Source organism: Mycteria americana, chromosome 6, assembly GCF_035582795.1.
Source record: "Mycteria americana isolate JAX WOST 10 ecotype Jacksonville Zoo and Gardens chromosome 6, USCA_MyAme_1.0, whole genome shotgun sequence".
Taxonomy (NCBI): Eukaryota; Metazoa; Chordata; class Aves; order Ciconiiformes; family Ciconiidae; genus Mycteria; species Mycteria americana.
Window position 1 is genome coordinate 38258346 of NC_134370.1, and position 22919 is coordinate 38281264.

The 22919-nt window shown below is 53.2% G+C and overlaps 1 protein-coding gene across 1 annotated transcript in view; it reads right to left on the bottom strand.

The window, feature by feature from the left end:
- Window positions 1-22919, bottom strand: part of LOC142411947 (cadherin-23-like) — a 117956-nt gene that overhangs the window by 12328 nt on the left and 82709 nt on the right. The window contains exons 10-16 of the mRNA XM_075506611.1: window positions 21985-22134; window positions 21031-21189; window positions 5458-5522; window positions 4653-4890; window positions 3876-3981; window positions 3330-3457; window positions 7-79 (exon numbers count right to left, since the gene is read on the bottom strand). Of these exons, the coding sequence (XP_075362726.1) occupies window positions 7-79; window positions 3330-3457; window positions 3876-3981; window positions 4653-4890; window positions 5458-5522; window positions 21031-21189; window positions 21985-22134 (919 nt within the window). The remainder of the gene's footprint in view (window positions 1-6; window positions 80-3329; window positions 3458-3875; window positions 3982-4652; window positions 4891-5457; window positions 5523-21030; window positions 21190-21984; window positions 22135-22919) is intronic.

Below are 22919 nucleotides of genomic sequence, written 5' to 3' on the forward strand. Positions count from 1 at the left end.
CCATACCTGCCATGATGTCCTCCATGACGGTTATAATGTAGGAGGGCTTGCTGAATGTGGGGGGGTTGTCATTTTCATCCTGAAGCAAAGAGAAGGTCGAGAGGCTGGTTGGGAAAAAGGCAAAATGGTCAAATAGCTGCAGAAGTCTGGTACAGGGATGCTCCTGGCCGACTGCATCTCAAGATATGACCAGTTCAAGGCGTCAGCGTAGGGAAGATGGCCTTAGGGGTAAGGCACCAGAGGTCTGAGTTTTGCTGCAGAGGCAGCTGAGGTTAAGGTAAATTGATTGTCAGTGACTTTGCTGAGCCATACAGTGGGGACAATACCGACTATCTCATTATCCAGCATCCTGGGCAATACACAACAGGTCTGAGGAACTGCTGCCGTTTGCAGCCAAGCATCTTCTAAGCTGCTCCTCCCTCCACTGCAAGCCCTGGGAAGACTCAGACACTGCAGGAAGCACAGCAGCATCATGCACAGACCTGCTCCTCCCTCTTGGAGTGGCACACGAGTGGCTTAGTGCTCCGGGTCACCGTGGCCACGAGGCCACCAGGCGGACTGGACTGGCCAGGGGAGCTGCTGAGCTTTGGCTGCCTTTGTTTAAGTGAAGGAATGCTGTGGGTGTTTGGCTGGTTTGTATACCAATGCGCTCCCTCCAAGCCTGTCTCTTCCAGGGACTATGGCTGGCCTGTTGAAACCAGGCAGAAGCAATTGCTCGAGACATCCCTCAAAACAGATTCTGGACCAGTCTAAAGCTTCCCCAGGGGGGCTTTAAGTGCTGTTTAAACAACGTTAAGAATCTGCCTTAAATGAACCAAACCCAACTGCCTACAGAGGGAAGGATGGAGCCGCCAGGACAGTAAAACACTGTTATGGGCTTTGCTGTTTCCCTGGGGCTGCTCTGGAGATCTTTTCTACCTGGAGGCTGCTGATGGACCTGCAGGCTCAGCTGCTCCTGCTGCCACCAAACTTGGTATTTGAGGCAATTTCACGTGCAAACGATGCCCACCGTACTGCAATTAAATTGCCATCCTCTGCTGTCGTTGCCAGAAGCAGGTGGTCTTTAATCAGCCTTTCACCGCATCACTCAGCTTTCACTGCATCTCCTCCGAGGGTAATGGGGAAATTGCCTGCTGCCTGGGGTGCCCTCTGCATTTCCCTCCTCCTCCTCCTCCTCCAAGAGCTCGGTTGGGGTCATTGCCCCAGGGCAAACCCAGGAGGTCTGGGCAGGTTAAAGGCAAAGGAAGCAGAGAGACCGAACACACACCCGCGTGCCGCCTGCAGCCGGACCCGTGTGAGCTGTGCTGCGGTCCAGGCTGGGTGGAAGCAAGCCAGAGCAGATGCCGTGCCATTTTGTTAGTGGTCCTGAGTTCATCAGGCCGTGCTCAGCACTGCCACGGCCCGGTAAACTGGCTCCTGAGGAGGCAGGGGCTTGCTCCTGGCCGGCTCTCCATCTGGCCGGAGCTGGCATGCACCTGCCTACAGAGCGGTGCGTGGCTTTTCTACTTGAGAAGGGCATTTCCCACTTCGGCAACGTGAACTCCAAAGCTCCCTGCTGCAAACCTTCCTGCACGCCCCCTGTGGCACTCACAGCAATGCTAGACAGGACCTGGCATGCTCCCACGGGAGAGGGCATCCAGCTAAACCACATCGCTCATGATCCCACCTCGCCGATTTCCACAAAACCAGCTTCCCACAGTCCCCCAACCCTCAGCCTTGGACAGCCATGGTATCATCTTCAGCGATACTGATAACTGCAGACACTCACGCTAAGCACACAACCCCCTTTGCTCCAGACATACGCACGCTATCAGTCGCTGGCTCATCGCCCCGAACAGGGCGTCAGCGGCAGGGAGCGAGGCAAAAACTTATTAGCAGTGATATTTCCCCGGATCCTGGCGTGGCACGCGCTATTAGTTCTGATTCAGCAGCTCCCTCTACAAAAGCGTATTGTCCCCTAATGGGAAATCTACAAGGCGAGTTTGACTTCTTTATTAAAAACCAACAACCAAAGGATGAAAAAAAATTACCTCCCTCCACACTTGCTCTCGTTCTGCCTTTTCATGGCTCTTGTTCCTCAAGTGCCGTTGTGAAATGCTTCCTCCCCATTTTCTTCCTATTTTCTAGCTTTTTTTTTTTCCCTTTTGTTTTTCTGGTTGAGAGAAAATCCCTTTGGTTGAGAGTTGGAAAAGTGACAGCTACTTAAACCCCACCAGTGTACAGACTCAACCAGGAGGAGATGACCCATTGAAGTGTGGTCTTTAGAAAGAGATGTTTATGCTGTCTAAAGCACAGCATGGGAAGGATGTATCTAACCACCACTAACCCCCCTGGCACTGCCTTATTCCCCCTCTCCTGAGCACGGTGAGGGAGCTGGAGGAGAGGCATGCTAATAGGATTTCATTCCCATCCTACGGCACCATGGACTTCATCTTCTTCGCCTTCCCAGACAGATGCTGCCGCCAGCCTGGCTTAGATCCCATCACTGCGAGACTGACGGGTTATCAAGCAAACTGTCTCCATTGCTGATACCTCCCTCCAGACGTCCTCGAACCACAATGTGCCTCAAAGTGACAATCCGATCTAATCGTCCTGAGGAACGCTGCGATGCTTTACCTCTCCCAGCAGCAACCCCTCCTCAACGGGTTTTGCACCTATGTAGGTGCTTGTGAAGCCCACAGCCCAGCTGGGACAGGCTGGTATTGGGTAGATAAACAAGCAATTGCCTGCGATTGATTCAGGGACTGATAATTTCCGACACTACAAGTGCTAACGTGCAGCCAAAGCTCTCTCCTCTGCATCCGAGCTGCAGTGAGCGCCTCTGGCTACCGGCATGGAGAGCATTCCAGCCAGGAGTGCGAGCTGAGAGGAGGGCTCACCAGGTGCTCCATGAACCTCCCCAGTCAAAAGCAAGGGCAGATCTCCACCCTGTCCCCAGCTCTGCTCCTCACCTCGTGGTTAGCTGGGGGTCCTACCACGTTACTTCCAGTGGCTTCCCTGTGCGTCATGCACGGCCGAGGAGGAGGAGGAGGTGCATGGGGTCAGGACAGCCTGTCTGCGGTGACACCCTCTCAGAGACACTCTCACTCGTTCTTTGTCACTCAGACCTTACCAAATGTCAGGGACAGCGTTTCTTTAACCAACATGTATGACACATACGTACATGAGACACGTATGACACATACATACATATGAGACATATGTAATTGCAATCCACATGTACCCATCCATGGGGCAGGGTAGTCTTCCTGGGTTATTGATGGATTAACGGTGCTGCTGTGGAGCAACTGCAGGGAAACCACTGCAGGATCGTTGGGTGCCGTACTTACAAACACCTCAATGGTGACGGGGACAGTGCTGTTGAGTGGTGGGTTGCCGGCATCCTTGGCCATCACAGTCAGGTAAATAACTCCGTTGGCCACCTGCTCATAGTCAAGGGGGTGGTTCACGCTGATCACTGAAAGGATGCAAAGCGGGGGGGTCAGGCGGGCATTCATACACCGAGCAGGATGGTGGGCAGGCTCGGGGGGTGGCCCATCCACACCGCCTCCCCAGGGCCAACAGTGCCTGCTAGAGGTGGCAATGCCCCAAAAACACGGGCACCGGGCATTACAGAGCATCTTGCACTGGCATAACCTGGAGTGAGCTGTACAGCCACGGAAACACGGCTCTGCAGTGGCTCAGCTCAAGCCCTGCTGCAAAGGACTGCGTTGCAGGTGAGGTCAGGATAAGCAGAAGAGCTGCTGGAGCAGCTTCTTAAAGCTTGCTGACACGACTGCTTGCAGGGGGTGTTAGCGCAGCCCGAGCTGCTGCTGCTCATCGGGGGCCATGCTGCTGCTCGTCAGGGGCACCGTGGTCCCAGAACCAGCGCTCACCTCCGTAGCCTTCCGACACCGCGATGTCAAAGTAGTTGCGGAAGGCAGATGCCTGCGTGATGCTGTACGTGATCTGGTTGTTTGGAGGGGAGTCCTCGTCGGATGCCTAGGGCATGAGCAGAGGTGATAAATGAACACAGGAGCTGTGCTGGTGATGTGCAACAGGAGGGAGCTGAGGGGATGGGAGGTGCAGGCCGTGCCCAAGGAGAGTGGAAGGGCGATGAGGAAGATGCACTCATCAGGGGCCCTGAGGGCATTTGTAAACCAGCCTCTGCTCCCATCCCGCCTCCCAGAAAGGACTCGTGGGGTCCCCCTCTCCCGCCTCCCTGCGGCACTGACCCAGCCTGGCCCCACAGAGGGAAAGGTGTGCTCTTGCATCATGGCAAAGTTTATTCTTGTGCTGAAGGAGCAAAGTCTTCCCTACCTGCCTTCCCTCCACAGCAGAGGCTTACAGCTCCATCAACAACAAACACAGCACCTTCCCCTTGGTGCCTGGTGACTTTACCGAGCAGAGCAAGGTGATACGGAGGCAGCGCCTGTGCCCTGGGAGAGGCCCCAGGTCCTGGGGATGCCGTATAGGCACCGGACTTATAGGAGAGGAGGCGGAGGGAGGCAGCCCACGGCTGCAGCACTGCATCCAGTTGCACTTTGCAGTAAAGCACAAAGCATTTTTTAGGAGGGACACAGGAAGAACGGCAGCAGGGGTGGACGGAAACCTAGCCCGCACCCGTCTCCCCACCGCGCATCCCGAGCGGAGGAGCTGCTCCAGTCCCTCACCCGGAGCCGGACCACCTGGGTGACAGAGGGTTCGTTCTCCCGCAGGGCCCCCAGGTATGCCTCCTTCTGGAAGGTGGGGATGTTGTCGTTGACGTCGAGGACGTTGATCCTGACGCGCCCCGTTGTCTCCTCCCCACCACCATCCCGGGCAATGACGGTCAGGGTGTAGCGCTGCGTGGTCTCAAAGTCCAGCCGAGCCATCAGGAGGATAACGCCCGTGTCCTTGTCCAGCGAGAAACTGAGGGGACAGGAGAGGAGGGGGGAAAGCCCTGGTGACCACACGCTGGAGATGGAGAGATAGGGTGGCAGCAGCCTGAACAGCTAGCACTGGGGTGGGTGAAGTTCATGGCTTTCTTCTGAGGGATATTTGGCCCCAGGGTATCTTCAAGAGCTCGGTGCAGGTGGTGGGGTAGAAACCCTCAGTGCTGCTCTACAGGCAGAGAAAGTGGGCTCAGGGGCCCCCAAATCCCTTCTGCTGGGCAGCCCACACGCCTCCCCCAACCACCCACCACGAGCGGGTCGCACATGATACTCCAGGGCCAACAACTTGCTGGCAAATGCATTTATCGGTCCCAAGCAATGCTGGAGCCTGTAGGTCCTGATTTAGCAAAGCGATTAAATGTGCTGAGCATCAGGCATGTGCTGAAGTTAACTCACCCCTTTGGGAGACAGCATAGTGGGGTTTTCATGGGGTATCTCGCAGGCAGGACATAACAAACGTCCTTAATTGCCATGTGACTTCTTAGCGAGGTTAGAAGAGGATATTGACGAGTCAGAGTCATGCCGGTGGTTCAGTCACACTTACCGGTCAGGGTCATCGCTGAAAAAATAACTGACTTTCCCATATGTGCCCACGTCATTGTCAGTTGCCTGAAAAAAGAAAGTTAATTAATAAATGAAGGTATTTATGGGAACGGTGCATTACACACACTAGTGAATCCATTACATCCTCTTTACCTCCTTCTACCCAGGTGGCAGCGGGCTAGCACCAGCATAGACCTTGCGTGCTGCCATTTATCACCCAAGAGATGCAGGGCTGGGGTTGTTTGTGCTTGCCTGGGTTATCCAGTGCATCCCTGACTTGCAGCCTGCCCTGGATCGCAGCCCTCCATCAGCATCTCTCAGCATCACTGCCAAAACCTTTGGCAGTGGGAAATTTTATGCCTACTTACTTTCCCTGACACACTAAGCTAACCTGGGAAGCGCACATGAAATAAAGGTCTCCATAGACAATTCTTGAGGGCCACCCATCCTGGCCCCGTGAAGCCAAAGAGCTGGGACCCCACATCCACAGCTCTTACTGTTCCCAGATCGTTCAGGGCTGGCAGCATGCCTGGGGCTGTGGGGAGAAAAATAAAAACCTATCCCACTTCAAAACTCCCCCCCAGGCTAAAATACAGACCAGGAAAAGCAAGGAAAGGGATTTAGACCTTGCTTTCCATGAGTGGCTCTCACCAGACAGCCCTTCTAGGGGTGCAGTCTGCTGCAACCCCACTGATGGACCGATGCCTCTCGGGATGTTGTGGTGCGGGCGTGCAGCGCCGGCTCTCAGCCAAGCCGTTGCCGGCAGCAGGACTGGATGCACGTACACTGCTGCCAGCTGCTGAAGCTGGAGCAGGCTGGTCATGGCTAAGCAACCAGCACCTTCTGGGGAAGGTGTGCGAAACTCAGCGTGTCAGCTCTGGATGAGCAAGGCAAGATTTATGTATGTTTTAAAGTCTTTTCTCTAATGAATATATAAAATATGCATGAGCGGTCTCAGGAAAAAGGAGCAGAAAGTTTTATTTTTAGGTGAGGAAAGTGGAATACAAGCCCCAAAATATCCTTTTTCTCCCCCAGTATATTTTCTAAATTGAGTCCTGTCTGGATTACTTAGACACCAACAGGTCTGTGAAAAAGCAGGGTCAAAGACACATTTTATGTCCACATACCAACAAAAGGCTGTATTTTAGGACTGGCATGGAACATAACCCATTCCTGAAACCTTCCTGATTTATCGATGGCCTTGATTGCCCTTGACAGAAGAGTAGGAGCTTGAGCACATCAAACAGCTTTACCCCTGTGTGCCAGTTACCTGCCACTCCATGGGATGGCAGAGGAGCAAAGGCATGAAAACTAGCCTGAATTAATTCATTTTTTTCCCCCCAAATGCTTCCCCAGCTCAGGTGGTAAATTCCTGCTGCTTTATGCCGTCTGAAGGGTGCGCTGGTGGAGCCAACCTTTCAGACCTACTGACCTTCCTGATTTTCCTCTCCACTGCTAAGATGCGATGTACTTTTTGTGTGCATTGCAATTGCATTCAGCAAAATGGAACAAACCTGCCAAAATCTGCCCAGAGAGATGCCCGTCGAGCGAGTGGCACCTGCTCTTGGAGGGAGTGCTAAGCCCTCTCTGGGGTGCATCTTGCTCCTTAGAGGACACCAGGGAGGACATCCATGAAGATGACCCATCCCAGCCAGAGCCTGGCTGCTTTTCTGAATAGAAACACCTGGGGAGGAGGGGGATTAATCTACTGTCTTCTCACCCCAGCTTCCCTCCACCAATTAATAATGGTATTAGTACCCCATCCTAACACCTGCCACCAGCCCAGGTGGCTGCAAATCGCGGTGGCAAACCCCCAAAGCACAGTCGGGGCTGGCCAGCAAGGGCCCTGGGTCCTCTCTCCCCAAAATCCTTGAGCACTTTGAGCATCCTCAGCACCGCCTGGTACGAGCCAGCCCTTGACCTCCCAGCCAGGATTTTTCCCAGCCGTTACTTCTGTGCCCACAACCTCTGTGAATCCCCAGGGTCCCATTAATCCCTCAGTGGCTAGTGTGAGAGCAGAGCCCAGAAAGGCATTTTCCATGCACCTGGATCGGCTGGTGATGAGATAATGATTTACAGGGGGCCTGACAGTGCCACAAAGCATGGGCAAAACTAATTCCCTTCATTTGGCCCCATATAATTGCACTTGTAAGTGCTTATTGCGGTGACAGACAACACTGGGAAAGTGTAATTTTCTTCTGCCGGGGAAAAAAGATATAGGGAAGGAGGAAGGTTAAAAGAAGGTTAGCGCAGAGCCGCTCAGCCTGGGAAGGAGTTGGGGCCCTGGGGAGCCGAGCCAGGAGGGTGGGCTGGACCCCAAGCTGCAGTGATGCTGGGCCAGCCAAAACTGCCAGCAAAGCAAAGCGATCCACTCACGAGGAGCCAGGAGGCCGGGCAGCCTAACTCTGCCCCGTACACCACCTCACCAGCCGGGCTAATTAATTACCCTGATTTACACCAGGGGAGGTGGAAGGTGATGCCTGTTTGATGGCTTCCCTGGCAACTGAACGTCATGGACATAATGCAGGGTAATGGTGCAGGTTACTTGAGCGTGACAGGGAATATGCAAAAAGCAAAAGCATGCACGCTCAGCATATTTAATTTTGGATCTATGCTCGTTTCTGCATTACCAAATGTTTTCCCTCCAAGGGTAAAAAAGATGCTCAGATGCTCGAACCCCCTGGGGAGGCGACACGCACCCCCTTTGCAAAGCAATCCCATGGGCTCCCAGGGAGCACAGGCAACCCGCGTGCAGAATACCCCAAATCCCACTGAGCCGACGGCTTTGCGGGGCCTTTTGCAATCCTTGGGTGCCAGCTGTTTTCCCATGGCTGGCCACCCTCACCGACTGGTCCCCCCCCTTCATGCATGCATCCATCCCCCGCAGCCGGGGAAGGAAAGGCATCTGGCTGGACGTTTCCTGGGGTTCCACCTGGAGAAGCAATCAAATGGCTTTTACGGCTGCTCCTCTCCTGCCCAGAATATTAAAGCGGGATTTGCCCACTGGAGCCTGCAAAAGAGCAGGATGAAAACGCCGGTCCACATCTGTACTTTTATGAGCTGTCGGTGGCGCAGACTATTTCTAAAAAAAACACATTTGCACAGCTAAACTCTGGGAGAGCGGCAAGAAGAGGAAGCCTGGATAACCCAAAGGATTAATTTACTGAGCTGCGGTGTGGCATGGGCACCCGGCATGTGAATTACAGGCGCACACAAATACCCACGGCCCAGCCCTCCATCTATCTCCATCCTCCAAGCACAAATATTTTGGACGGTTCCCTTTTGTCCTGCCAATGGCCATCGCGCCCATCCTTCCCCACCAGTTTGCAGGCCGGCAGAGCTGGAGACAAAAGCGAGGAGCTGGCGAGCGGTTCTGCTCTCGTGGGCAAATCTGCAGGAAAGGGCATGTCATCCAATTTGTTCAGGAAACAATAGCAATGTTTGACATGTCATCAGGATTGATGAAGCAGAAATTTACATGGGAGAATTCAGTTTTAAACAGCTCCACGGAGCTTCGGCGGTAATGGTTTCGACATTCATCATCCGCCGAGCCCCACTCAACGACTCCTTAAACTGCCCGAGATTAACTCTACTCACAGCGGCTTCAGGGAGCGCAGCAGGAGGAGCGGGGAAGAGCTTAAAGAGCCAAGAAGAGCCTTTCAGGGCAGCGTGGATTCCCCGTGGAGTCCCCAGGATGGCAGTCATTCCCCCAAACCTGCCGGCTGGGGATGAGCAGCTGGAGGTTGGTTGCAGGGGTGAGCAAAGTGTGTTGGAAGGACGATTCATTGCTGCCTGGATGCCATGTCCTGCCTGCCTGAAGATGGCTCTGTCGGCACCAAGGGAGAAAAATCCTTCCCACCTTTCCCTCTGCACGGGGCTGCCGGAGCGGGTCCCAGCTCGGTTTGTTCTCGTTCGCCCTCTTTGTTTTCCCTCGCCTACCTCGCATGCAGAAACCAGGAAATAAAAATTGATGGGGAGCAAATTGCTTTGGCCAGAAGCTCTCTGCTTAAAAGAGTCGTAGCAGGAAAGCAATTACCGAACGTCAAAAAGCTGTCAGGGTACCGGAGTGACTGGGCGTGAGTCTCGTCCCGCCGCTGCCTGCCTGCCTGCTCCCCTGGCACTGCTGGGTGGGCAGCGGGGAGGCCAAGGCACCGCTGCCCCAGCAAGATGCCTGGGGCTTCGGTCAGGGGAGACAGCAAATTGAAGGAGGATTCCCATCTGCTTCCTACTTTTTTCCGGTTTTCTAGGAAAATGAGGCAGATGTGGTTGCTCCTTGGGGTTGACTCAGACCGTGGTACAAGCAACCCAGGGTGGGGAGCCATACCCTGTCATCATACCGATTTTTGGAGCCACCTAAACCTGCACGTGTTAAACAGCAAGCATCCCTACTTAAATGCATCCTGTTGCAATCTTCAGGTCCCGGGGGAATAACAGGTAACCTCTAGTATACCCCGGACTGGGATTTGATTTGTGATTTTGGGGAGAGAAATGTGAAGGGCCAAGAGCTTCCACGAGAAGCAATTGCCAGCGTGCAAAACTGGATCAAGAAAACCAATGGAAAACCTACCTAAAGTCATTACACCCTTCCCAGACAGAAAACGGCTCTTTTGCCGGTATCGCCTGCCCCGACCACGCTCTTTCCCAGGCCTTTAAAGAGCGGCTGCCTGGTGAGAGGTGGCAATCAGGCACGAGCAGAGCCGGCGGCTGGCCAGCATCACCGAGCCGGAGCCCAGCGGCGTGATTAGCTGGGAAGGAGGGAGGAAGGAGCAGAGAACTGGTGCGATGCTGGGGTACTGCCGCCACCGCCTTCCCCAGCAGCTCCAGACCATGGGGTCTGCACTGAGCTGGGAGCTCAATCGCCTTTAACGGCCCCAGAGGGCTGTGCTGAGCCTGCCTGGGGGGGAAAAATAGCCAATCAACCCCCCTGAGAATTGCAGAGCTTTTCCCCACCTCTCTGCCAGCCACCAGGGAAAACAACAGCCTCCTTGATTGTGTTTTATAACAGCAGGCCCTGCAACATCAGCTCCTTGCGAGCGAGGTTAACACTTGCCTGGGCAGCCTTGATTTAGCGGGGAGTAATTTACTGTAGGCGGGCTGCTGCAATGGCTGGAGACTGGGGTTTAAAACGCAAGCCGACAGAAGACAACCCTTGAGTGAGAGAAGCAGGCGTCTCGAGCGCTGGTTTGCATCACGCGAGGTGACACCAAGACCATTTAGATGCCCGCCTTGGTGGGTTTTACTGGAGCTCCGTGCTGGAGCTGGGCGCAAGTACTCCGCTAATGAACCGTATTGATTTCATATTCTCCTGTTGTCCACCTAAATGGCAAGCGGCACATCTGATAGATTAAATAACCACACAATTGCCTGGCTTGACATCTCAATCACTTTGCTGTTGGGTCTCTAATGAATTTTACAGCCCAGCAAAACGGAAGAAATTAAGGTCAAAGTCCGGTGGAGAAAATATAAATCCCCAATGATCTCTGAAGTGTTCACAAGAGCTCCTGGAAGCCAGTCACACCTCCCACCGTCTGCAACTCCATTTCATCCAGGTGACAAGCATCATCTGGGGCACAGCAGGGAGAGGGGGGACAAAAGCAAAGGAGGAGGGAAGAGCCAAAGCGGTCCTTGCCTGGAGATAGATGCAAACACGTTTAATCCCGGCCTGGAGAAAGGGAAAGGCAAAGCACAACCTTTGTCCAGCAGGAATAAAGATAATTCACCCTGAAACTGGATGCAGCCTGCGGTTGCTCCGAGTGCGAAGCAAACCCAGCTGGAGAGCGGGCTTTCTACTTTGTCAGCAAGGGGTAGCAAGCCCAAAACACATCCCTGCCAGGCAGAGGCCTTCCCAGAGAGAGCAACGGGGATGCTCCTTGTTCAGCCCAAGGAAAACAAGCCCGTGGTCCAGAAGCCATAGGCTGAGCTCTAGAAAGACAATATTCCACTCCCCATGAGCTGGAAACTACACCTGAGTCTCAGTCAGACAGCAGCCAGCCACTTCTCAAGGGTGTTTTAGGGGATGGAGAGCCTTAGCTTTACTCCTATGACCAGAAATACCAAAAGAGGTTTGGTTACAGGACACAGCATCCAGCCATAGGAAGATCAAGCAGAGCCTACGGCCCGAGGCAGAAGTGGCCTCTGGATAGTGCGACGGATCTCAGGAGGTTGATTTACACATCTCGTGGCTCCCAAATGCCCAGTTTAGGTAAATTAGCCTCCCCTTAACACCCCAACAGCAGCTTGTCAACAGCATGAGAGGCTGCACAAGGTCATCTGTCTATGGGGTGACATTGCCTCTGTCACAGCATCACTTCAGCTAACGGCACCCGCTGGGTGCTGATTTACATGGGAGCTCTTTGCTCGAGGAAACAGAGCCCCAGCTGCTTTGGGAGAGACATGGGTGCTAGGGGCACGGGGGAAGACTAAAACAGATTAAAATCCCAGGAGCAGTGGCTCTGTTGGAGCTTTGTGGGTGAGAAAGAGTGACAGAGTTGCCCTTGCTCAGAGGTGCCGAGTCTGGGAGAGGACATATCGAGATGAAGACGGTGATTGCCCTAAAGGGACTGCTGAGAAAGATGTGTGAAGCCGGGGTGTTCGCATGGCAGCAAGCATCACCTTGGGAAAAATTCTCCCTTCATCTCCCGGCCACCTCCCAAATCACGAGCCAAAGCCAGCAGCAAGGGGAAACCGCCCAACCCCATCTCCTACTGCAAACACTGGGAAGGGTGGGGGAAATCCTGCTGCCCAGCTTGTGCTTTGCAGGGTGCAATTTGGAGAGGAGCAGGTCTGCATTTGCTCCATGTTTTTCTTTCCCCTCTCACGGGCTGGATCGGCTTTTTTTGGGGGGGAGGGCTGTGATTTTGTTTTGTGAAAAACCCATCCCAGCTCTGCACTTTAGCTGTGCATTTATCCTGACAGCTCCATCAGGGCAGGGAGCGGCTGCAAAAGCTGCAATAAGTGTCTCTCTCCCCAGCGCTTGGGCTGTCATGATTCCTATTCCACCCTATTTCGGTCTTACAGATTGATATTTAGATTAAAGAGATAAACACAGCCAAAGAGCACTGGGCCCTGACAGAAAGACGAGGACTTCAGATCCGTCAATCACGCTGCTACCTGGTAACTCCCTCCTCCCCTTCCCTTTATTTACAGAGCTGGATTGATAAGAATATTTAACAGGAACAAGGAGTGCAAGCATATTAAAAAAACCCCAAAAAACCACACACCAAGAAGCACGCAGGAAGAAGACAAGCCATTCATGTTTAACTTTCCAGGCAATTTGGATTCGTCTGCTTTGATTATTTAACTATTTACTGTTTCATGTATTTGCAGTTTTCCTCTCCTCTTGCAGATAAAGGATTCAATTTTCTTTTAAGCGGTGGGGAAATTGGAAGAGATTTTGTTCTGTTTAAGCACAGCTGGAGTCAGAGAGCACTCAGGGGGATTGAGAACAACAAGATCAATTAAGGCGCTAACAGGAGGGCAAACTGTGTGGGCCAGGGGAGGGGAGAAGGGCTGAAAGGAGGGACGAAGTCCAGGCTTGCAGGACAATCAGAAATGTCCAACTGGGAGTCACCCTCCTTCTCCAGCCTCCATGAGCTGCTGCTGAGCCATGCTTTCATATTCCCGCCAGTGTCCTGTGAAGTCCCTCCTGCTTTCCTAAATGTCCTCTCCCCATGCCTAAGCCCATCCCCTCTGCAACACCCAGCTCACCCTGGCTGTTTGGCTGGCAGTCCCCCATTACCACCTCCGTGGCGTTCACCCTCTCCAGCAAGGGCTTTCCAATACATTTGCCATTCACTTCAAGTAGAAAGAAAGGACGGAGGCTGACCTGGGAGTCCTCTTCTCCCAGTGTTTGACCATCCTATACTCCCCAAACTCATGCAGGAAGTCAGAGGAGGTGCAAACTATTTCTAACATAGGCGCGGTAGGTGACTCCCTGCGGAGCAGGACACAAACTCAACCCCCTGAGCAAAATTTAGAGGGTCAGTCAACTGGAAAAGGTTGAGAAGCCCTATGCTATCCTCATGGAAGCATCACAGAATGCTGTCCTACTGACCACTGATGCCCTGTGAGACCATGGGCTGCACCACTCTCCAGTCCTAATGCTGGGAGAACACTACAAGTGCCATGGATGGGGCAGGGGAGGGTTTCTCTCCCACCTGATTCCCCGCAGAAGCTGATAGTAAGCTCATCCCTGGAAGCCTTTTCATCTGTCCATTGATTTGCAAGGTATTTCCTCACCTCGCTCCCTGCTCTGACTGGCTGTTCCTTACTCCATGCAACCTTCCCAAAATCGGGAGCAATGTAGGCTTTCCCTCAAGGCTGGTCCGCACGGTCACTATCACCACATGAAAGAGAAACACAGCTCAAGGTGATCCCCTTGGCACAGCACCTTGCCCACCAGCAGCTCAAAGCTATAGCCAGCTCCTCCGCTCAGCCTCTACAACTACTGCCTTTTACCCTGGACTATTTCTGCCCCCTGCATTCACTTTTTCTTCCAAGAAAAGGAAGGAGAAAGAAAAGCTTTGGAGATCATAAAGAAACAAAAGACAGTGGCAGCTATGCAGACATTAGGGGATAGTGGGTGCCCTTAGCCAAAGGGATGGAGGGATGCAGGGTGGGGTGAGACCTGGAGGTTGCACAGGCAACTGGAGGAAATCCCCCAGGTTTGCAAGCAAAGCCGCATCCCACCTGCACTGGCCACGTGCACTTTGAGCTGGACAAACCCAGAGGGGTGCAACCCTCCTGGACACCCCAAAGCTGTCCCGGGGCTGCTGCAAAGCTCCGGGCCAGGATGCGGGAGCCCACAGACCACGGGAGCCCCGTGCCCCTGCCAAACTCACACCAGCAGCAGACTGACGGCTGATTGAGAAAGTGATTTGCATTTTAAATAGGTGCTTATTGATGTCTGCAACTCTCCTTCCCAGGGTGGGAAAACTACGTTATTACTTTCTTGTTGACTGGCGTTTACAGCTGGCTGGAAAGAAGGGCAAAGAAAATCAGGCCGGGATTGATTTTCCCATCCCCAATGCAAGGCCAAAGATAGATCGAAGCAGCAGAAGAAAATTGACAGCTGGGTGGTAAAGAGGAGAAACTTTGCCAACCAAATTAAAGGTTGCCTTAATGAGGAGAGTAATGGAAGGTTAATTAGCACATTTACTTCATTAGACTCCTACTAACAAGGCTTCTCCCGAGGAAGCGCAGTTGCAGAGAGGGGGAAGACGAAACTCCAGGTGAATGGATGTGTTGGGAATGATGATCAGGGAGGGGACAAGCCATTGGAGGGCAGCAGAAAGGGACTACTGAGGAATGTGAACCAGAATATGTATATAAAAACAAATATATATATATATATGTAAAAAAATAAAAGAATATCTAGGCTAATGCATTCTGCAAAAAAGACAGAGGGACCTTCTCTTTCCCCCTCTCCATAAAATAATCTGGAAATTTTAATCTGAAACTCAGGAAAAAAAGGGAAAGCGGTGTTTTATTAAAGCACCAAACTGTCTTACAGATTCACATTATCAAGCCCCGAGGGAACACGGTGCTTATTTTACCCGCCTTGCTGCATACCACAAGCTACAGAAAATCATTCCCACGCTGAAATCGATGCCTGATGGTTGAATCGGGCACTGTAGTTTATAGTCTGAGGTCTGTGGACTGCTGGAGATGCTCAGACTATTCCAGAGGGTCTGCAAAAGATAACTCTGGAAAGCACACCAGCAGCCTTGTGCTCCCCTGCCTGAAAATGGGGGGGGGGGGGCGGGGCAGAACATTTCAAAGCTCTGAAAAGTCTCTGGATTCCCTTCAGACTTCTTGAGGGTGGTTGTCATGGGGAGAAACCCAGCACCACCCCAGACCAGAGGTATTTCTAGGTAAGAAGGACATCAAGGCAAGGCAAAGAGCATAACCTCGCAAGGATGTGGGAGGATAACGCCCCAGGGAGAAGGCAGTCACTAACTCAGCAAGGATTTGGGGAAAATCTTTGCACAACCATCCCATCGATGTTATTTTTAAAGCACGGCTGGCCTGAGAAAGGTGCCTGAGTGGGCAGCTGGCTTTCTGACCTGGCCTGAGCAAGGAAGAGCTGGCAGGAGAGTGTCAGGAACTGCAGGGGTTAATGCCTCTGCTGGGAGATGCTTGTGTGGGGGTTGAAGGTGGGCAGCCAGGTAGCAAACTCCCTGGAAACCCCTCCGCTTCTCCCCCTCTTTATCCCAGCCAGGGAGCGTGGGCTGGGAAGGGGCCACTCAGCACCCTCCCCAGCTTGCTCCTGCTCGACAGCCGCTGGTAGAGCCCGCGGCGACCGATCCCAGCCTGCGCAGCCAAGCCAGACCGGGGCAAATAAAGCGGAGAGGAGGGATCACGGAGCTAGGATTACTTTCCACACTTCCCTGAAGAACTGTTTTTCTCCAGACCCTTCAAGGCAAATCAAATGCATTGTTGTATTAAAAACAAGTTACTCTTGGTTTGTTTGGGCTTTAATGATTTTGGTTATCGGAGCTTTTCAGGAGGACTTCACTGTGCAGATCTGTAGGATATGAGGAGCTTAAGGAGACCTCCCACCCCTTAATTCTCACCTCCCACTGGGTCCTCTTAGGCCCCTTCCCCATTCCTCCAGGTCTAGCAAATGCATCAGCAATGGAGAACGAGGCATGTACCTACTACCTACGCCGCCTTGCAGGTCCCTGGCTTTTGGGAAGCCGGCACCATGACGACCTCAGCTCATAGCAGCTGCTGTCAAAGCAGCAGTGTCCAAAGGCAGTTTTGGAGGGGCACTGTGCTCTTCGCTCCACCCATCACGGCACTCAGACCCTGTAGCCTTTCAAGGCAGCAGGACCCGGGTATGCCACAGGCTCAGTCCGACAGGCGCGAACACACACTCACACCTTCCCTGCTCTTCCCAGCCAAGCATCCTCCACTGCGTGTGAGGGGCATGGCTGGTGCCAGAGCCCCAGCACATCACCGAATGGACAGGAGGGGATGCTGGGCTGAACGCCCCTGCTTCTCTCCCTGTTGGGGGGAGCTCACTGGAAGCTGGGCTGGGTCTTGGTGACCCCAGAAGCAAGGCCATGTTTTCATAGCTTCTTCCACCCAAAAAAGTTTCCCAGCTGAAAGCTCCATCTAGTGCCAATGCCTCTCCCCCTCCCCAAGTCACAGAAGAGCTCCTCATGGTGTATTTCCAGCCCCACCACAGCTAATGGGATGTGAGCCCAGGGGACCACTTCCAAACCCTCCATGCCTGTGAAAGGAAGGAGCAGAGACCTGAGAAGCTAGGTCTGATGTCTGGGCAGCATCAGTCCTCTTCACAGCCACTGGGCATGGGACCCTGTGACTTTTCTTTCTGCTCCTGTCTCAACTGGCATGCTCCATGAGGGCTTGCAAAGCGGTGGTACTGCTCCCTGCTGCCAGCAGTGAGGCACCTTGGAGCAGGATGGAGAGTAGCAGCAGCATGGGGGCATGCACCTGAGGGCTTGTGCTGTCTCTGGACTCAAACAGGAGTAGGCAGACGGACTGGCCCTACCAGGAGCTCCTCCCTAGCACATCATCCCCTGCCCAGTGCTTTGCCCCAAAGCGGAGAGCATTCCTTCTGGGTCTCCCCAGCTCACTCCCTGCTCCCACGCAATTGCTCTTCTCCCTGCAGAGGGGATTTGCCCTGGGAACATCGCCATTCGTGCCGGACTTCGCTTCCTGCAAGGCTTGTACTGATACTGTTAGATAGTGGCGTGGATGTCGGACCATGCCCTTTTATCTGTCCCTCCTTCGTCTGCTTATTGATTTGTCCCTCTCTGTAACAGATTTATCCTCCATCTGGTCTGAGGTCTGCAGACGTGTCTCTAGTCTAACAACTCATCCTTTTCTCCAACTACAAGGCTTCTCAGCTGGGAGAGACAGGGCTGGAGATACCCTCCTCTCTCCTGCTCCTCTTACCCCAGGAGAAAACCAGTTGTTGGGACTTACTTTGGAAGATATTTGCTAATCCCATCACAGGCACTGGTTGTGGCTATGGCAGAAGAATAGCCATTCGTCCACCCTAGCACTGTCCTTCCCCAGGGCTTCCTATCGCACACAGCCCCGAGCCCTCTGCCCTGTGCCAGAGCCAGCACCCTTGCTCACCGCACCTCTCCAGGACACAGCCTTCCAGCCTGTTCCACGCTATTAGGAAAGCCAGCACCCATCAAAAGCCATGAGCTGCCCGGGCAGCACTTGGCTGGGGGTGTCAGAGCCCCAGTTAATTTAGGGTGCACTGTATGTTCTTGGTGCCCCTCGTTCCTGGAAGACATGGAGTTACACTGGCTGCCTGCTTGCTCAAGAAGTGTGAAATTCTTTCTCTGACCTTTTCTGTTACGTTATTAAAAGGCTTCATAGCCAGTTGTTTCAGAAAAAAAAAAAAAAAAAATTTCAATATCTGTTGGTAGCTGGGGCAGAACTTGCCCATATCTTCAGGCTGAGCTCTGGTCAGCTGGTCCTCTGCCTGCACCTCCCTGCTTCACCCCAGCCTTGCAGAAGGAGTGTGCCGCTGTGTGGGTCCTCTGAGCCTTTCCAGCCCGGCTTTCCCCTGCACAGAAGGGCCTGGGGCAGAGGAAAAGAGAAGTTTGCACTGGGAGTGGCTACTAACAACTGCAGAGCCCCGGACAGCCTGCTCTCCCTTCTACTCAGCTGTTGGGTTGCAATCCATGCGTAACTCCAAACTGCAATGATTTACGTTACAGGGCAACCTGGAAGCTTTGACTGGAGTAAGGACCCCTTCATGCTGGTCTCTGCAAAAGCAGACACACAAGCAGTCTCTGGCCTAAGGAGCTTATCACACGGGTAAAGAGCACGGAAGCAGGAGAGAAGGCTGCCTTTGGGCATATTGCAGGCTCCCTGCACATGGCAGGAGGCATTCCCGTGAAGCCTGGACTCTCCAGATGTTCCTGTGCAAGCAAATGACTACCTGAATCTATATGATAAATGCCTTTCACAGACAGAATTAAACAGACGGATGGATGGATGAATGGACAGACAGGGAGATGACGGGAACGCGAAATAGAGAACAAAGAGCAGACAAACAAAATCTTAGAGGGCGGACAAGGCTGCGCTGTGCCAGGGAAGCAACCGAGATTTGCCCAGGAAGCTGTAGGGGTGCGTATCCAAGCCCACGCACCTCTGGGCAAAGGGAAAGAGGCAGAGAGCGGAAAGCAGGCAGTGGCTCTGGGTCCCTGCTGGCTGCCTGTGCTTCGGGTTGTTTTACAGTTGATTTATACGTGTAACAGGCAATGTTTCTCTGCTGTCAGTGACATTAGGAGCTGAAATGCTGCAGAGACGAACGGCCATTTGTCACCACAAATGAAGTCTACCTGCTCTTTTTTTTTTTCCCCTTCCATTTTCAGCTGGCCAGTCAGAGGGCAGCAGGGAGAGGGCGGCAGTGAGGAGCGTGCTTGCTTGGCACAGCAGGCTCACTGCTTTTCCCAGGTCAAAAAGGAAACCCCTTCCCCTCACCTACACCCACCTGGCCACACACAGCAAGGGGGACAAGCGGGGAAGCACTTGCTGGAAGATGGGCAACCAGCCCAGGGTCTTCTGGGCTGCTAGGAATAACTTCTCCTCCTTCCCCAGGACGTCGGGCTGGGCAGAAGATCAGCAATCTCCCATTGCCTCGGCCCCCGGCGGTTTTAGCTGCTCGCCTCCCTGCCGGGAAGGAGCTGCAGGCACTGCTCTGCCCTGCCAGCTGTGCTTGGCTGTCTCTGGCAACGGCTGGCGGGAAGCCTCCTGCCATCCTTTGCCGACTGCTCGCCCGGCCCATGCGCTCCCTTGTTCATCCCGATCTCATAAACCTCCTGATTTGTCCTTAGCACCCTGAAAACCCATCGCCCCTCCAAACGCATGGCACAAAACCTGCACTTACTCACACAAAGGGGCATTTTGCAGCATTGAGCAAGGGGGGAGGCAACAAAAGCCCCCTTTCGTGAGGACGTCATTCAGAGGCCACCAAAGAAGTGGGCACTCCCCGTGGCTGGCCAGGCTTTCTTCAAAAACCCATCCCTAACCCCTGTGGGGTGAACACCCATAAAGAGCTCCCAGGCAAGCGGAAAAGAAGGAAAAAAAGAAAAGGAGGAATTTATTAGCAAGGAAAGCAGACTTTTTGTCTGCGGCACGTGGGACAGTTGGAGAGGCACGGCGCAGACGATTCTGCCGTGGAATCGAGCAGAAGGCTGCATCTCGAAGGCGAGCGGCAGCAGCAGGAGGAGCTGGTACTTTATGAGGGTTGTTAAAAGTTTGGGATCAGCTGGGAGGGCAATCTGGATTTCAGCACTAATTGCATCCATTCTGATTTATCATAGAAGATTCAACTCCTGGCATTTTGCGTTTGCTCCGAAATGCTGGCATAGCTGGAAGTTGGGGAAAGAGGAGACACAGTAACAATCTCATTGTTTAGTGTCTGACGGCCTGACTAGCTAAACATCTGCTTGAAATATTAATAACTGTCAGATGGGAACAGCTCAGGGGCTCTATACAGTTTCACACCATCTGTTTGTAGAGTAAACACACTTATGCACAGGCGCATACACCCAACCCTTTTGTCAGAGCTTTTATTCTCTGCATTGGCATGCCAGGGGCTGCGTCCCAGGAGAGTGGGGGCAAGGGGGGCCGGAAGGGCAGCAAATTCATCTACGACTAACAATAGCAGTAGTAACGCACCCAAAGCCTAGCAGGGGCTTTGATGCTCCCCTCTTTGATATTTCCCATCCCAGTGGAGCTTTGCTTCCTATTTAGACTGTTCTTCAGCGCAGGGTTTTGTTCTGGTTCTTGCTGTGCCCCACACTGGCACTGAAATCAACTGACATCCCCCTCGTGCCCTGGGAAATGTGTCTTCTCACCGGGGATTTTGCATCCTTCCACCAACTCACGTGGGAGGGACGAGCCCTATGGAAACACCCCGCTATCATCACCACCTCTGCCTGCTGGCCCACTGTTCTGCTGCCAGCCATTTAATACCACACTCTGCTAAATACAGTCATTCCCCTCTTTTTCCATCCTTCATCCTTTCATTGGCTCAATTGACCTCGATTTGGTTGAGGAAGATGATGCTTCCAAATGGGGCAGCGAGAAAACCCACACCAAACCATAAATGTGGGGCGTTCACTCTCACCGATGAAGTGACCAAGTTTTTTAGGTACCAGAGCATCTTTTCCCAGCGGAAGTAAGGTAAGAGCGAGGCAGTGAATACGTGTTGAGACACAAGCCATGTACACAACTGAAATACTCGGTGGATCCCACACAGTGAGGAGGAGGGAGAGGCAAGACCATGACCACTGGGACCAGTATCTGCAGGAGAAGCTGCTGTCTGCAGGTGAGACCTTTCAGTGCAGCACTCTCCGTGAGCTGCTGGTGTGGTGGGAACCACACACACGTCTCCCAGAGACCAGGAAAGGTCAAGGCACCTGCTCCAAAAGTCCATGGGAGGGCTAAACCCCACCCCACCGCCAGCATCTCGCACCACTTACAAGGCTCCCCAGTCCATCCCTTGGTGACGGGCATTGCGGAGCCACACGCGCGCCAAGGACATGGGAAAGAGAGGCAGGATGCTCCTACTCACGTGGACCTGGAGGACGGTGGTGCCCACCGTGGCGTTCTCGAAGAGGCTGACGTTGTACAGGGCCTTACTGAAAACGGGGCGGTTGTCATTCTCATTGATGAGGTTAATCTTCACGCGAGCAAAGCCAACGTGGTCCGGGACACTCTCGTTTGCAAAGAGCTGGGCAGAGATGGGAAGCGAAAGGGAGGGTTGGAGACACTATTTGTGAAGCTTGGGAGAGTTATCTATTCTTCTTTAATAGAGAAAACAACGTTCTCCTGAGCTCCCTCATCAGATAAGCCAGCTCAGTGCTAACCACCAAAGCATGGATGCTCAAAAAATAGAAGAGCCCCTTCCCTCTTCCCCGGGAGCTGCTCAGCTCTGGGTGACCCCAGCCCTTGAGCGAGCCGAACACCCTGTAACCACCTGCCCTGAACAGCCCCAGCCTCCACCTGGCTAACTGGGGAACCAGGACCTGCCACCCCACCGCAGCCTGGAGCAAGGGTAGAAAGGCTTTTGCTCATCTTTCTCCACCAGTGGTATGAAAGCCCCTCTGCCAGGACTAACACCGCCGGCGTGGTATAAGCCTGCTTTGCCTTCCTTGCGAATTTACAGCTCAGGCAGAGAGTGGGACAAAGCTGGAGCAGGCAGCTGGGGAGAGCTTTGGTGCCCGATAGGGGCACTTAAAGTTTGGTGCTCTATAAAGCTTTTGCAGCCCCGTGACGTAGCAAGGGGGAACATGCTCTTGCAGCTGAGCCTTTGGATGTTGGAAAGAGAGAGAAGGCACAGAGCAAATCTCTTCCCCACCCCCTTCTTTTCTTTCTTATTATTATTTCCATTTTTTGGCCATTTTGTAATGTGCCGGAGTTTCATAGTGTGGATTAGAGAGAGGAAGAGAGAAACCTGGTTAATGGTCACTCCTAGGTCACTCTTAAAAATATGGTTGTCCCATAGAGCACAGGGGTGCAGCCTTACTGAAAATTCGTAGCGAGGAATGGTCTCAAAGTCCAGCGGCACTGCCACGCGGACACGGATGTCCGCCTTCCCCTGGATGGAGGTCGGCGAGATGATGAAGTGGTTGGAGTTGTTGCCCACCAGGTAAACCTCGAAAACGCTGTTGGGTCCCTGGGAAAGGAGAGAGGAAAGTTGACAGTGACAAAGGAGGAAGGGCCCGGCACAGCTGCTGGGTAAGGCTGCGGGCAGCCGGGGCCAGCCTGGGGGCAAGCGCAGAACAAAAGCACCAGCCCAACTGCAAAGCCTGTGCATCAGATGCAGACCTGCCAGTGCCAGCAGCTTGGGCACAGCCCTTCCCCTTTGGACATGTGAAAACAGATACCATGCAATTACCGGAGACGCAGGGGAGCGTTTCTCTGCTTGCATTTGGTTAACTGAGTCATACAGTTCAGCACGGGCCTTAAGCACTCTTTGTTGTGTTTTATTACACATACTGGGTGTACAACGCATGATTTCTATAAATCTTCTTTTCACATGCACTCATTTTATACAAAATCTATGTGCACGTGAAAGAAATGCGTCCCTGGGATAAACCTGCACAGCACACGACTCGAGGGAAAATCCCCTTTACTGTTTCAAGATCCATGCACCACACAGGGTATCACACACTGGTATTTCATCGCCTCATGCTGGGCCGCACGGCATGGGTGCCTCTCCCAGGCAGAGGGCTCTTTCCAGTAAGACAGCTCAAAATGGGAACTGGAAAACTCCTCCTCTCCCAAGACCTGGCCAGCAAAGCAGCAGGACCACCGACGTACTGACAGCAGCATTTCAGGACCCTCGCTACGGGCACGGCACACCTTCCCAAAGCACAGCCCAGCAGAGCACGTGAAAAGCAAGTTCAGAAGCTGCCAGAGCCGAATTTCCAATTTTCCCCAAATGACCTCCCTCCATCA